The sequence below is a fragment of the Herpailurus yagouaroundi genome, unplaced genomic scaffold, assembly GCF_014898765.1.
Source record: "Herpailurus yagouaroundi ecotype Mexico unplaced genomic scaffold, PumYag 77, whole genome shotgun sequence".
NCBI lineage: Eukaryota > Metazoa > Chordata > Mammalia > Carnivora > Felidae > Herpailurus > Herpailurus yagouaroundi.
Genome location: NW_024412388.1, coordinates 55,635,957 through 55,652,570, shown reverse-complemented (window position 1 = coordinate 55,652,570; position 16,614 = coordinate 55,635,957). Strand labels below are relative to the sequence as shown.

At 37.8% G+C, this 16,614-nt stretch overlaps 1 protein-coding gene across 1 annotated transcript in view; it reads left to right on the top strand.

The window, feature by feature from the left end:
• The window catches only part of DNAI4 (dynein axonemal intermediate chain 4), an 81,914-nt gene extending 73,188 nt beyond the window's left edge, over positions 1 to 8,726 (top strand). Inside the window, 1 exon segment of the mRNA XM_040470567.1 lies at positions 8,489 to 8,726. Within this exon segment, the coding sequence (XP_040326501.1) occupies positions 8,489 to 8,539 (51 nt within the window). The 3' untranslated portion in view covers positions 8,540 to 8,726.
• Positions 8,727 to 16,614: the final 7,888 nt, after the last annotated feature.

Genomic DNA, 16,614 nt, shown 5'->3' with positions numbered 1-16,614 from the left:
CAAGATATCAGTTCAAATTGATTGGATTTACAAAAATGAAAATATTAGCCAGGATTAAGTATTAGCAAAGTTGTAGGGAAATAGGAGCTCTTATGCAAGGGTCATGGGAATATGAATTAGCATAGCCTCTTTTTTTAATGTTTCATTAATTTTTTTTTTTTGAGAGAGAGACACAGAGTACAAGAGGTGGGAGACACAGAGAGAGAGGAAGACACAGAATCTGAAGCAGGCTCCAGGCTCTGAGCTCTCAGCACAAAGCCCGATGCAGGGCTCAAACTCAGGAACTGCGAGATCATGACCTGAGCCAAAGTTGGACACTTAACTGACTGAGCCACCCAGGTGCCCCTAGCATAGCCTCTTTGGAGAGAGATTCAGTAAAACTTAGAATTCAAATACCATACAAGGCAGTGATACCATAGAGAATGTCTTGCTCATGTTTATTTGGACACACGTATAAGGTATCAATGTGAGTTCTTTCTTCCTTTTTTCCTTTGTGTTTAATGTTTCTTTTGTACATGGAGATGATTATTCAGTCAGCTTTTGCTTAAAATGTTCACATTCAAATGTGCTATAAAGTTTTTTAAAAATCTTAGTTTACCTGAAGTTTTCCTGAAGTTCTTACATTTAGATAATACATTTTATTATTCTGTTTATAAGTCTAGCAGATTTTTTAATATGAAATTTATTTGGTTTCAAGTCTAGCAAATTTTAATACACACTTTCAATAAGCTTTTGTAACAAATTTCTTTAAATCCTCTAAATTTACTTTATAAATTTCATATAGTGTTTTAAGTACTCCAATCATCTTATGGACAAACAAATCTGATACTTAAGGAATTCTTATTAATTTAATAAATTTTAAATGTTGAATATGATGAATCTTAAATTTTCTTAAATGTTCCAATGCTTTTTATAAATGAATAGTATTTCAATCTATGATTACAAGTCTAAATCAATTACCCAATTACACATTTAAATTAGAATCACAAATTTATTTGCTAGACAATCTAATAATAGCAAATACTCTTACATAGAATGAATATTTAAAATACCAAATATACAAGTTCCTTAATACAAAAATATTAAAATTATCGGTTTGATTTGCTGCATTATTTCTATACACAATTATTATTCTTCTCAGGGTAAAAATAGGTTTTCCAATAAAGAAACAAATAAAGCATCCCAAGTAGTTTTGGAGATGATTTTCTCAACTGGCTGACATGCATATTGACTATGGACATTTAAGGAGATGTTTCGTGCCAGGCTGAGCCCTGCTTTATAGTTGATTTGTCCATGCCCTCCATATGGAATGGTCTCAGAGCCCATGTCTCCTGAAGTCTACTTACCTATTACCCATGTCCTCTATCTTCTCATGGAAGTCTGCAACCCTGAATGTGCTGCTGCATCACTTTATTGATTTCAAGTTATTTATTTACTGTGTCATTAACTCTAAGTTACTATACTTTTCCTATCTGGTAAGATTACAGTCTTTATAGATGTTTAAATGTTATGTTTGGATTCTATATATCTCCCAGGGTTTTGTTTAATTTGTTAGTAGTGGTCTGAAAGACATGTTCATAACAGCCTTGTTTCTATAGTGATAAATTGGAGACAACCTAAATGATCATCAGTGAAACACTGGATAAATAAAATATGGCACATTCACATGAGTCACTGTAACACAGAAGTTTAAATAATATGTATTTTGGGGCGCCTGGGTGGCGCAGTCGGTTAAGCGTCCGACGTCAGCCAGGTCACGATCTTGCCGTCCGTGAGTTTGAGCCCCGCGTCGGGCTCTGGGCTGATGGCTCAGAGCCTGGAGCCTGTTTCCGATTTTGTGTCTCCCTCTCTCTCTGCCCCTCCCCCGTTCATGCTCTGTCTCTCTCTGTCCCAAAAATAAATAAAACGTTGAAAAAAAAAATTAAAAAAAATAAATAAATAATATGTATTTAAAAGTCTCAATATGACAAATTTTGAATAAATCTTTAAAAATGTGTTGAGTGATAAAAGTAAACTGGAGAAAGATAAGTACAGTATGTTATGATTTATGTAAGATTATTTAAACACAAGTATAAAAGCTGTGTTCTTAGTGGATGTGTTTATAGTTAGTAAAAGTATGGAATATAGATTGGAATATAGAAGAAAAAGATTTCATTTTGGTGTTTGATTTGAATTGATGAGAGACATCTTTTTCCTTTTCAAGTTTTTAAATTTAAATTCCAGTTAGTTAAATACACTGTAATATTAGTTTCAGGTGTAGAATTTATTTATTTATTTATTTTAATTTTTTTTTCAACATTTATTTATTTTTGGGACAGAGAGAGACAGAGCATGAATGGGGGAGGGGCAGAGAGAGAGGGAGATACAGAATCGGAAACCGGCTCCAGGCTCTGAGCCATCAGCCCAGAGCCCGACGCGGGGCTCGAACTCACGGACCGCGAGATCGTGACCTGGCTGAAGTCGGACGCTTAACCGACTGCGCCACCCAGGCGCCCCTCAGGTGTAGAATTTAGTGATTCAGCACATCCCCACAACACCTGGTGCTCATCACACGTTCGCTCCTTAATCCCCATCGCCTATTTAACCCATCCCCACTCATCTCCCCTCTGGTAACCATCAGTTTGTTCTTCATAATTAAGAGTCTGTTTCTTGCTTTGCCTCTCTCTTATTTTCCTCTGTGCTTATTTGTTTTGTTTCTTAAATTCCACATATGAGTGAAATCATATGGTATTTGTTTTTCTCTGACTGACTTATTTCACTTAGCATAATCCTCTCTAGCTCTATCCATATTGTTACAAATGGCAAGATGTTCTTCTTTTTTATGCAAACTTGTGCAGCCACTCTGGAAAACAGTATGGAGGTTCACTCAGAAATGAACCCTACGATCCAACAATTGCACTACTAGGTATTTACCCAAAGAAAACAAAAATTTGAAGGGATACATGCACCCCAATGTTTATAGCAGCATTATCTACAATAGCCCAATTATAGAAACAGCCCAAATGTCCATTGACTGATGAATGGATAAAGAAGATGTGGTGTATATACACACACACACACACACACATTAGAGACATCTTTTATTTTGAGCAGTATGCTTTGCAAGCAGAAGGCTAAGTTGAGAGTCTGAACATTTTTGACAAACATTTGTGTGTGTGTGTGTGTGTGTGTGTGTGTGTGTGTGTACGTGTGTGTGTGTGTGTGTTAATGATTTCAGTGCTGGTGAGCAAAATTTTCTTGTAAGAAATATATTCCATACATTAATAAATAAATACAGTTTTCTAATACAAATACGTCTTTCATACTTTTGGTCATGATATTTTTTTTTTAATTTTTTATTTTTATTTATTTATTTATTTATTTTATTTATTTTTTTATTTATATATGAAATTTATTGTCAAATTGGTTTCCATACAACACCCAGTGCTCATCCCAAAAGGTGCCCTCCTCAATACCCATCACCCACCCTCTCCTCCCTCCCACCCCCCATCAACCCTCAGTTTGCTCTCAGTTCTCAACAGTCTCTTATGCTTTGGCTCTCTCCCACTCTAACCTCTTTTTTTTTTTTTCCTTCCCCTCCCCCATGGGTTCCTGTTAAGTTTCTCAGGATCCACATAAGAGTGAAACCATATGGTATCTGTCTTTCTCTGTATGGCTTATTGCACTTAGCATCACACTCTCCAGTTCCATCCACGTTGCTACAAAAGGCCATATTTCATTTTTTCTCATTGCCACGTAGTATTCCATAGTGTATATAAACCACCATTTCTTTATCCATTCATCAGTTGATGGACATTTAGGCTCTTTCCATAATTTGGCTATTGTTGAGAGTGCTGCTATGAACATTGGGGTACAAGTGCCCCTATGCATCAGTACTCCTGTGTCCCTTGGATAAATTCCTAGCAGTGCTATTGCTGGGTCATAGGGTAGGTCTATTTTTAATTTTCTGAGGAACCTCCACACTGCTTTCCAGAGCGGCTGCACCAATTTGCATTCCCACCAACAGTGCAAGAGGGTTCCCGTTTCTCCACATCCTCGCCAGCATCTATAGTCTCCTGATTTGTTCATTTTGGCCACTCTGACTGGCGTGAGGTGATACCTGAGTGTGGTTTTGATTTGTATTTCCCTGATAAGGAGCGACGCTGAACATCTTTTCATGTGCCTGTTGGCCATCCGGATGTCTTCGTTAGAGAAGTGTCTATTCATGTTTTCTGCCCATTTCTTCACTGGGTTATTTGCTTTTCGGGTGTGGAGTTTGGTGAGCTCTTTATAGATTTTGGAGACTAGCCCTTTGTCCGATATGTCATTTGCAAATATCTTTTCCCATTCCGTTGGTTGCCTTTTAGTTTTGTTGGTTGTTTCCTTTGCTGTGCAGAAGCTTTTGATCTTCATAAGGTCCCAGTAATTCACTTTTGCTTTTAATTCCCTTGCCTTTGGGGATGTGTCGAGTAAGAGATTGCTACGGCTGAGGTCAGAGAGGTCTTTTCCTGCTTTCTCCTCTAGGGTTTTGATGGTTTCCTGTCTCACATTCAGGTCCTTTATCCATTTCGAGTTTATTTTTGTGAATGGTGTGAGAAAGTGGTCTAGTTTCAACCTTCTGCATGTTGCTGTCCAGTTCTCCCAGCACCATTTGTTAAAGAGACTGTCTTTTTTCCATTGGATATTCTTTCCTGCTTTGTCAAAGATTAGTTGGCCATACGTTTGTGGGTCTAGTTCTGGGGTTTCTATTCTATTCCATTGGTCTATGGGTCTGTTTTTGTGCCAATACCATGCTGTCTTGATGATGACAGCTTTGTAGTAGAGGCTAAAGTCTGGGATTGTGATGCCTCCTGCTTTGGTCTTCTTCTTCAAAATTACTTTGGCTATTCGGGGCCTTTTGTGGTTCCATATGAATTTTAGAATTGCTTGTTCTAGTTTTGAGAAGAATGCTGGTGCTATTTTGATTGGGATTGCATTGAATGTGTAGATAGCTTTGGGTAGTATTGACATTTTGACAATATTTATTCTTGCAATCCATGAGCAGGGAATGTCTTTCCATTTCTTTATATCTTCTTCAATTTCCTTCATAAGCTTTCTATAGTTTTCAGCATACAGATCTTTTACATCTTTGGTTAGATTTATTCCTAGGTATTTTATGGTTCTTGGTGCAATTGTGAATGGGATCAGTTTCTTTATTTGTCTTTCTGTTGCTTCATTGTTAGTGTATAAGAATGCAACTGATTTCTGTACATTGATTTTGTATCCTGCAACTTTGCTGAATTCATGTATCAGTTCTAGCAGACTTGTGGTGGAGTCTATCGGATTTTCCATGTATAATATCATGTCATCTGCAAAAAGCGAAAGCTTGACTTCATCTTTGCCAATTTTGATGCCTTTGATTTCCTTTTGTTGTCTGATTGCTGATGCTAGAACTTCCAGCACTATGTTAAACAACAGCGGTGAGAGTGGGCATCCCTGTCGTGTTCCTGATCTCAGGGAAAAAGCTCTCAGTTTTTCCCCGTTGAGGATGATGTTAGCTGTGGGCTTTTCATAAATGGCTTTTATGATCTTTAAGTATGTTCCTTCTATCCCGGGTCATGATATTTTAAAACTTCAGTGTTATTCTTCTAGTAGATTCAAGAAAAACCTATTAATCAGATTTTATGTTACTTACAGACAAACTCAAGCTTACCTGATACACCTCTTCCTGAACTTTTCAGAGAATTATAATGACATAGTAATTTGAAGTCTCAAAGTAATTAATGTCAAACCATTATTTCCTATTAAGATATCTTATCAAATAACATTATGTCCTATAATTTCTCCATTAATTTTAACCAAGAGTGAATTAGAATTTTGGAAGGCTTATGTTTTCATTCTATAGGAAAGGTGCATACCAAATTTATAATAAAGACTGCCTCTGAGAAGTGAAGGATGCGGGAATAGAAGAATTAGGGATAAGTACCAAGGGGACTTCAACAGGGATACGTGTTTTACAAAGGCAAAGTACCAGATAACACTTGCACCAAGTGTGCTGGAGCAGGGCCCATTGGAGAAAACCCATGGAGATATTCCAAGGACCATGGTATACGTATAGAACCATGACTCCCGCTCACCTCCACATTGTTCAGCACCCACTGTGGCCTTACACAGCAAGAGAAGAACTTTGATCCTAGGGCTGTGCATGTTTTAAGTTAAATAATTTCTGAAACTCTGGTAGCTCCCTGATGTGTCCAAGGACCAGAATATTATTGTGATATGACACAGTAGGACATTGGCTCCTGCCCTGTCCTACCAACCAGGGTATGTGGTTTAGGGTAATATCAGCCTGATGCCTGGTGTGAACAGGGGTATAGGGTCCAAGCTTTGCAATGGTAACTTTGTGATGTAGCCAGCTGCCAACGGGACTTACCACCACCTTAGCATTATTGTTTGTTGAAGGACCACCTCCTCTCCTGGTGTGATGTGGTTGGTTGCTGGGGGCCTCAGTCTTGTGTCGAACAGAATTATAGTTTAAGTACTTGGCAGAAGCTAATTCCAGTGGGACATTGCACAAAGTGACTTTTTTTTTTTTTTTTTTTTATGGAGGCAGCCTATGGAGAATCACTCCTGGATACTATTTCTATTCTTATGTTTCAGTATATAAATGTTTGCCATCTCTTTCTCTGTACTTTGGGTATTTACATATAGACTCTTCATTCATTCAACAAACATCTACTGAGTATGGACTATGTGACAGGGTCTGTTCTGGGGGCTAAGAATTCAACAGTGAATAAATTAGAGTAGTGATCTGCTGTGTTAGCCCAAGTGAAAGACTGAAGTAGAAAGAGACGGATTTGAGAAGCAGCTTGGCAACTGATTTTGTGTCAGGACCTGAAGAGTGGGGAATGTCATCCTTAGTATAGGCTAAAAGACAGGACTGACTTATGTAATATGATCTAAGGTGTTTATAACTATTTAGAGTTTTGTAAAACTCTTTTATATACATTAGTTCATTCAACTCTTGAAATAATTTTTAGAAGTGGTTGTTGATATTTCTATTATCCATTCAAGGAAACTAAGATTCCCAGATATTAGTGACTTTTTAAAGATCCCTTTACTGTGAAAGGTGAGAAAATTCTGGTCTTCTGCTTCCAACCCCCAACTTTTCACAATATCTTTGTATTATATTATATTATATTATATTATATTATATTATATTATATTATTTGTTGTTTCAAGTTGTTTTTAAATATTATTTTCGGGGCGCCTGGGTGGCGCAGTCGGTTAAGCGTCCGACTTCAGCCAGGTCACGATCTCGCGGTCCGTGAGTTCGAGCCCCGCGTCGGGCTCTGGGCTGATAGCTCAGAGCCTGGAGCCTGTTTCCGATTCTGTGTCTCCCTCTCTCTCTGCCCCTCCCCCGTTCATGCTATGTCTCTCTCTGTCCCAAAAATAAATAAAAACGTTGAAAAAAAATTTAAAAAAAATATTATTTTCACCTAATATGAAGGAATTACACGACTTTATTTTTCTTAAGTTAATTTACTTATTTTGAGAGAAGCAGGTAAGGGGCAGAGAGACAGGGAGAGACAGAATCCCAAGCAGGCTCCATGCCATCAGCTCAGAGCCCAGTGTGGGCCTCGAACTCAGGAACTATGAGATCATGACCTGAGTCAACATCAAGAGTCAGATGCTTAACCAACTGAGCCACCCAGCGCCCCTATTGTTTCAAGTTTTTATTTAAATTCCAGGTGGTTAACATAGAGTGTAATATTAGTTTTATGTGTAGAATTTAATTCACAGTATCTTTCTTAAAAACTCACCTACCGGGGCGCCTGGGTGGCTCAGTCGGTTGGGCGGCCGACTTCGGCTCAGGTCATGATCTCGCGGTCCGTGAGTTCAAGCCCCACGTCGGGCTCTGTGCTGACAGCTCAGAGCCTGGAGCCTGTTTCAGATTCTGTGTCTCCCTCTCTCTGACCCTCCCCCGTTCATGCTGTGTCTCTCTCCATCTCAAAAATAAATAAACGTTAAAAAAAATTAAAAAGAAAAACCTACCATCTTTGGTTTCATCCTCTTACAGATTATTATTTTACCCCTTTAGTGTAAGATTGTTATTATTAAATTAAATACAAAATCCACATTGGAATTCAGGTCTTCAGCTGTCTCTAAATCAAGCACTATAGGTCAGGAAAGAGCTTAAGATATCATTAAGATCACAAGCTATTTTACAGATGAGAAAACTGAGGTTTACATATTAAGGCTACACAGGAGCTGCCAAAATTGTCGCTCAACTGAATCCTTACTGTTTATCAAACTTCTTTAAAAGAGTCCTCCATTGGAAAAAGTAGGTTTATACTAGGAAGTAACCGTTACTATTTAAACTTACCTTGGTTTGTTTCCTTTTTACGATCTTATTGGATGCTCTTTATATGTATCACTAACTTATAAATTTCAAATAGCATTTTAAAGACTCCTTTACCTCTTAATTTATATTTTATTGCATTGTAATTGTTTGGCTTTTTCTTTTCAGGGAGATGTAATAGATATTTTGATTGGATCCAAGTCAAAACAACCAGGATAATTCATCATTACTAATACCTTCTCTTGTTGCTGTTTAAAGAAAAAGAAACAGTGTTTAATATCCAGTAGTCCCATTTGTATGCAGTAAGCTGGGATTTTGATGTTAGAAAATGATATTTGATGTATAACTTACATTTCAACTTAACATAAACTTAATAAACTTTTATTTCAGAGATATGTGATCTAGGCTTAATTGTAAGAGTTTTTTTGGGGATTTTCTTAACGTTTTTAGTCATATTCCAAGTACATATAATCACATATGTGTACTTACAAAATCTCCAAATAGGTTAGAAAATTATTCCATTGGAAGCAAAACTTTGAAATTATTAGAATTACTTAAACCAAAATCTTTACAAGATGAAGTTTCATAGAATTTCAGGTCTGCTTTCCAAGATCTGTTTTCTAAAGTTTATGAATTATGCATGTGTTATTGTTAGGAGAATACTGGATTTTCACATCCAACTTCATTTACGTTACATTTTTTATGTTTTCACACCCAACTTTAAATCAGAATTTTATCCTCTTAGATTTGCGAGCGGAAGCTATTGAACTTTGTTAGACTATCTGACAAGCAAACAACATGACAGCAAATGTCAAAATTGCATCGTTTAGCCAGCAGGCATCACACTCCCAATTCAGTGAGAAGAGTTAGTCTGGGACACATCAGGGCACCCTCCTCTGCATGCCCCAAATTGGCTCTGGGTTTTAAGCCCAGACTTAAGTGGGCCCAGAGAGAAAATAGAGAGTCCTTTATCTATAGTTGGCATCAGAATGTTATCTTATGAAGGGTTCTAGAGCTAGCTTGTAGAAATAGGAGAGTGGGAGGTAACAACTCCTCCAAACAGATTGCTAACGGCCTATTCCGTGCTGTTTGCTAGAACAAGTCCTGCGTTTTGTTAACCGAGGCCATAGGACAGTATGGCCTGTTTTATAAAGCATTCTAAGTGGAGAGGAGAGGCATCTGAAACTCACTAAAATCTCTGAAAAAAAAAAGTGTGTATAAAACTAAGAATGGAGTCTGTGCAACCGTAGAAACTGCCTTTTTTAAGTATCCACTTCTTTGCACCTTCTATTTCTTTGGAGCCATCCTTTACATAAAAGCAAGGTAATTATTGGGTGGAGTGAGAGCTTAGGTCAGGTAATAACAATAATAAGTTTCCTGCTGATGTAAACCATTGTGGTTCTTCTCTTTGTCCTTCTGAAAAGTTGGACTTCCCATAACACTCTGTACCAAAATAAAAACTTGATTCAACTGAAAAAATATGTTTCTTTGTGTTATGTATTTTTGACCTTTCAAACATTTTCGCATATTCTACCTTTGTTGCTCATCAAGCCTAAAAGAAAACTGCTTTATTATCCTTAGACCCTGGGGAGCCAATCCGAAGCACTGAACCTATTTCATTCTACCCTTCTCATTCCTGAGCTTATAGACTCCCCCATACTTTTAGATTAGCAACCCAATTGACAGGGACTGATAATAACTTTATGTGTGTGTTGTTTGTTTCTGCCAGCTGGGTGGAATGATGACTTAGAGCTAGAAACTGAATTTCAGAATATACATTTCTTGGTCACTGAGTTTCTGAATTGAGTTTCAGACCTGCTGTGCTAAATATTGGTGTGATTATTTGCTTGGTGTCTGCCCACCCCCCCCACCCCCCCGCCAGACTGTGAGCTCTTTGATGGTAGGGACTATATGTGCTTTGTTCACCCCTGTATCTTGAACACCTTGAACACTACCTTCACAGAGGAGTTATTGCAACAAATATTTGCTGAGTGAATGAGTGATCAAGTTAATGGGAGAAATGTTGGCTTCATGCATACCCCATATTAAAACATGATCTAATATTTTAAGTGTGATTTCCTTAGTATCCTGCAAAATTATCTTAACATCACCAAGGGTAAAGTATTTTTAACAGTGGAAAACATAGAACAAACAATCAAATGGAACATACAATCAGCTTCGCAAATCAGCTAAACATAGGTCATCATTTTCTTTGTTCTCTAACAATATAAAATCAATTTCCTCCCTCACGACAAAAAGTAAAAACAAATTTACGATCACTTTCTTTAGGTGAACATTGCTGCTGCTTTTGAGATTGTGTTCCACTGACTGGTGGAGTTTACCTCCGACGTAAAGCACTTAACACGATGCCTGGCACAAAGTAGGTAGTTCTCATTCTGATTATCCCAAACGCATCCCTACTTCTTGGTCTGAGAACTTCTTTGCCCTTTGCAGCTGGCTAAGTCCTTGCCAAGGCCCCACTCTTGCAAAAGCTACACACTGCTAATGACCTCATTTGTTCCTTTATACATTTGGGCTTTGTGTCTGGTTTGTTCATGATTTACTACAATGTTCAAGTCTACCCTCAAATCCACAGAACATTTACTAGGCTATTAGCCTTCATTTGCTTAGGTTGGCATACTCAGTGGGTGATAAAACTAAAAGGCTAACAGTTTACATGAAACTAATTCCTGGGTTAAATAGAAAGCAGAACATGTCCATCACGTGGAACATATAAAACATGGTTATGAATCATCAAAATAAGCACTGCCTTTTCTAAAGTGATGAAATATTTGTGTAGCATCCAGAACAACTCATGAAAAAATGTACTCTCACCATGTCTGTATTTCTCTGAATACTCAACTATTGACAGATAGAGTCCTATTATACCAGAAAGGAAAAAGTATTCCGGGATATTTTAGGGATCTTACATCATACCTCACTGACAACTTTATTGAATTTTTCAAGTTATTATATATATTTAAATTATTTATTGAGTTTTTAAAGTATATTTATTTATTTTGAAAGAGAGAGAAAGAAAGAGACAGAGTGCTCAAGGAGGGGAAGGGCAGAGAGAGAGCGAGAGAGAAAATCCTAAGCAAGCTCCGTGCTGCCAGCGTGGAGCCCAATGAGGGCCTGAAACTCAGCGTGGAGCCCAATGAGGGCCTGTGACATCATGACCTGAACCGAGATCAAGAGTCAAACGCTTAATTGACTGAGACACCCAGGCACCCCTATTTATTGAGTTTTTAAGTAAATTTCTAAAAGCCCCAAGTAACGACAAAAATAACTTCTTTGTCCATATAAAATTAAGCCTCAAATATCAATGTTTTCTAAGATTATTAAAAACATTTTTAGCTGCTCCTTTAAATTCCTACTGACAGAACACTTAAAAATTACTAAAGTGAGTAGTAAAGTTTTATCCATAAAGTTATGCAAATACTTATCTAGATGAATGATATTTCAATACCCATTCTACAGATATTTGTGAGTAGAAGTTAACTGGTTTTAAAGAGGGGGGAAAGGAGTTTCAGGTGAAGAAAACAGCAGATGCAAAGGCCTGGAGAGACAGAGCATGGACTTTCCACAAACGGTAAGGTTTTCAGTAGAGCTGGACCTTTGAGGGATTCAGGGCCGGCTATGTTAAGAAAATTTGGACTTTTTAAAAAAAAATTTTTTTTAACATTTATTTATTTTTTGAGACAGAGAGCATGAACAGGAGAGGGTCAGAGAAAGAGGGAGACACACATCTGAAACAGGCTCCAGGCTCTGAGCTGTCAGCACAGAGCCCGACGCAGGGCTCGAACCCACGGACCACGAGATCATGACCTGAATCGAAGTCGGCCGCCCAACCGACTGAGCCACCCAGGTGCCCCAGAAAATTTGGATTTCTTCTTGAGGAAAACAGAAAGCCATTGAAGAGTTTTCAAAGTGGGTAAGAAAATAAGCACGTTTAGAAAGATCATTTTGGCAGCAGTGTAAACCATGGCTTGATGAAAGATATGGAGCCAATTGAAAGACTGTTGCAGTCTCTAAATCAAAGTTGAGATCACGGCAGAGGGGATAAAGAGGAATGAGTGGATCACAGAGAAAGTCAGAAGTAGAATCTGTGAGTCTTGACTTAATGGATGTGTATGCACAAAAGAGGTTTTAGGCAAGGAAGAGAGGGAGAATGAGGAGTTAGGAATGACTCCCAAGAATAGCTGGATGAACGTGGTGCCTCACAATGAAAACACCCTCTAGAAGCAAGAAGTATGAATAAAAATCAATCAGCATTTGCTAACAAATTTGTAGAGTGATTTTATAATCATCATTATCATAAAATAACTGTATGTGTTACACTTTATAATTTATCAGTGCTATAATTAACATTGCTTCATTCGATCCTGTGATATTTTTCCATGTTACAAATTAGAAAATCAAATTACAGTTTAAATTATCTTCTCAAGCTCTCTTAGCTGGAAGCTACAGTACCAGTATTAAAACTCTCGTATTCTAACATCAAGGCCACTATGACACAGTATAACATTTGGTAGAATTATGGTTCTTGTCATTACTATGAATGATCAATCTATTGAAAGTTCCTTTTGTGCTAGAGACTCTGACAGTACTCTGCATAATTTAATCCTGACAACCACCCTAATAAAGTCAGCATTATTATCTCTATTTTACAAGTGAAGAAACTGAGATTCAGAGACATTGAGTATTTAAGGTCACATAGATATTAAATGGCAGAACTGAAATCTGATTTTCCAAATCTGAATGCCACAGACAGTACTTACAACTCATGCCAACCTGCTCTAACACCATGTATTAGATGTTCTTGTGACCATAGTTCCTCGATAAGCAATTTATAGATGAAACATACATTTACTCAATCCATTGGTTGTTAGTTTGAATTTTTGGTTCATGTTAATTGTGGATCTTCATATTATCAATCATATTGAACACATGGTAATTAATTCCAGCTGTTAAGTCCAGATAACTGATCTTACTTTGCTTTGGTCTAAAAACTTGGATCATATAAACATTCTCTACATCTATAAGAATGTAAATAACTTTAAGATAATTATACCAGTGAGAATAAATCAGATTACGTTGCCACAGCCAATAATTGCCAAATCTCAGCGGCTTTAAATGGTGAGAATTTACTTCTCGTGTACATTACATGTTCATTACAGGTGAGCAGGTGGTCTCATTTTATATTTTTTTGACCAGAGACCAGGTTCCATCAAGAATGATGTCGGTCATCAAGGTGGAAGAGAGGGAGGACTGGGGAATCATGCACCAATCCTTAAATGCCAGGTAAAAGTGGCATATGTTACTTCCAATCACCTTTTATTTGCCAAAGTATGTCACATGGCCACATCCAATTTTAAAGAACAGGGAAATAGAATCCCACCATGTGCCTGAGAGGAAGAGAACTGGAAATATATCTCCCCTAGAAATTCACAACTATTCCAAATATTAGTCAACTGCATGGTGAAAGATGTTCTGGGGTTGAATAAGTTTGGGAAATATTGAATTCAACAAATTAAAGAAGTTTCCTAACTATAAGTCTTCCCTGAGCCTGTATATATAACATGCATCATTAATCTACAAAAAAAGGGACCATTACTGTAGGATTTTTTTTCCAAAGACCATCTTCAAAGACTCATGTCCTAAAGACAATACTTTCAGAAATAGTACTCTAAGGTTCTGCTTTTAGAATGTATTTGTGGAAAGAGGAGAGGAATGAAGAAGGAGAGGAAAGAATGAAGGAAGGAAAGAAAAAGACCAGAGCAGTGCAAATTTTTGGATAGTTTTGAGATCAAGAGTTATACATAAAAGCCTTCCATAGTAGCTAGTTGCAGCCAAAAAATGCATTTCTAATCTCCTGCATATCACATTAATTTATTGAGCATCTGTTAAACATCATATATTATCCTACATAAAGCATGTAATATAATGCAGATTAGTATCTCCTCACAGATGAAGAAACTAAACTCAGAGAAGACAATTACATATTTAAAGCCACACAGATAGTAAACTGAGCTGCAGACTAGATGAGAAGGAAAAGTCATGTCAACCTCCAAATAGAAAGGATTAAATGCTCTAGTCAGAGGTACAAGAAACAAACTCTTTTTGGTCAAAAGATGGAAAGATTTATTTTCATTTTGGTTATCTTCTCTGGTTGTACCTTGAGTTACGTGCAAGGAGTGATATTTGAAGGCCTGGATGAAGAGTTTTGAATGCCAGGCTGTTTGGATTTTATTCTCCAGGTAATGCTGAGCCATAGAAAGGTTTTGGGTCAGGAGTAAAGGAATCAGATAATCATAAGAAGACTTAGCATTTCAAGTTCAAGGGAGCCCTAGGTAATTGAGTCCAACTCTCTCGATTCACAAATGGCAAAAGTAAAGCCCTCAAAATGGAAACGCCACAACTAGGGCTTTCATTATTGGCATTAGCTTTTTATCTGGGAACGCGACCTGATTAGTTTGCCTCCCTTTGGTCTCAGGCTGAGCTCAGGTCCCACTGGCCTTGCATTTGCATCCCAAATTAACGTAAACCCTGATGACGTCTTAACAGCTGGCAGAAGAGACTATTTTGAGCCCAGGGGGATAAAGTGGGGATGGTAGCAGAGTTCAGAGGTACCCGAGTGCATCTGACATCCAAGATAGGGATCATCCCTTGGCTGAATATTTCTCTCCTGGGTTGTACAGAAGCCCAGCCCATAGCTACTGATCACAGGTTTATTGCAGAGCTATGTTACACCTGGCATTATCAAGATGGGCAGTATAAATCTCCAAAGAAGAGAAGAAGTTGGTAATAAATGGCTAAATAATTGCTGATGTTGTGGGTGTGCTAGACTTGGTCATGCAGATGCCCCTCTGGAGTTGATAAATGACAGATTCACCTGCCATATTGACCTATGAAAAGATAAGGTAGCTCTGTTTGATGTCAAAACCATTCCTGCACATTATGTGCCTTTCTTAGCAAAATGACTCTCCTCCTACCTCCCAGTTGTGTGAGCCAGAGACCTAAGTACCATTTTGGCCTCCTTATCCCTGATATCTAATTTGTACCAAGCCCTCCTATTTTTTGAATACTGCCATCTGCCTCATCCTTTCCGCAATGACTTTAGTTGAGAGCACATCATATCTCATCTAAATTATTGCCAAAGCCTTTTTTGTTCCCTTGCTCCCCTTAATCCACTCTCCCTACTGCAGCCAGAGAGATTGAGAAAGCAACAATTCTTTGAAGTAATATATTTATTTTTCAGAGTCAGAAATGCTTTCGATCAGAGCATTGATTTTCTTATTCTGTTTTCTGGCTTCCCTGCAGAAAAAAGGCAATGCCACAAGAAGTATGGGTGATATGATCTTGATCACTGGCTGAACGGATTTTTTTTCCAACCAGAGATCACACAAGAGGAATCAATTTAAAAGATTAGTTTTCAATTTGCTAAAAAGTGAGTCAACAACTCTTTAAGATCTCAAACGCCAGCTTTCCTAGTTTAGGTAAGAGCTTTGCCAGGATGAGCACTTTCAGAAAGTTTACAAGAGAAATTTCATTATTTGGCTCATTGAGAGTTTATGTATTCAGGTTTCTGTTATAAAAAATATGTATTGATTAATGCATGCCTAAGTCATGGGGTGAAGGATAACAAGGAAGATTCTAGTCAGAAAACTCCCCCTGTATTCTAAAGGAAAGTTATGTTTTCTAGTCCATCCCAATGGTGAGGGAAGAAGATAAATGTTTATATTGTCAAGCAGGACACGCGTTATCTCATTAGTTTTAAGAAGCAGTTATTGGGGCGCCTGGGTGGCTCAGTTGATTAAGTGTCTGACTTCAGCTCAGGTCATGATCTCGCAGTCCATGAGTTCCAGCCCTGCGTTGGGCTCTGTGCTGACAGCTCAGAGCCTGGAGCCTGTTTCAGGGTCTCTCTGTGTCTCAAAAATAAATAAATGTTAAAAAAAGAAATTAAAAAAAAAGAAGCAGTTACCATCACAATTTTACAGAGAACAATTCTTGGAGAGGTTAAATATTTTGGTTAAGATTCTAGATCATCTAAGTGGGATACGAAGATTCAAATTCAAAACACAAGAATGCAAATTTTTTTAAATTTTTTTAAACGTTTATTTTTGAGAGACAGAGTGAGAGCGGAAGAGGGGCAGAGAGAGAGGGAGACAGAATCTGAATCAGGCTTCAGGCTCAGAGCTGTCAGCACAGAGCCCAATTCAGGGCTCGAACTCAGGAACTGTGAGATCATGACCTGAGCCAAAGTCAGAAGCTTAGCTGGCTGACCCATCCAG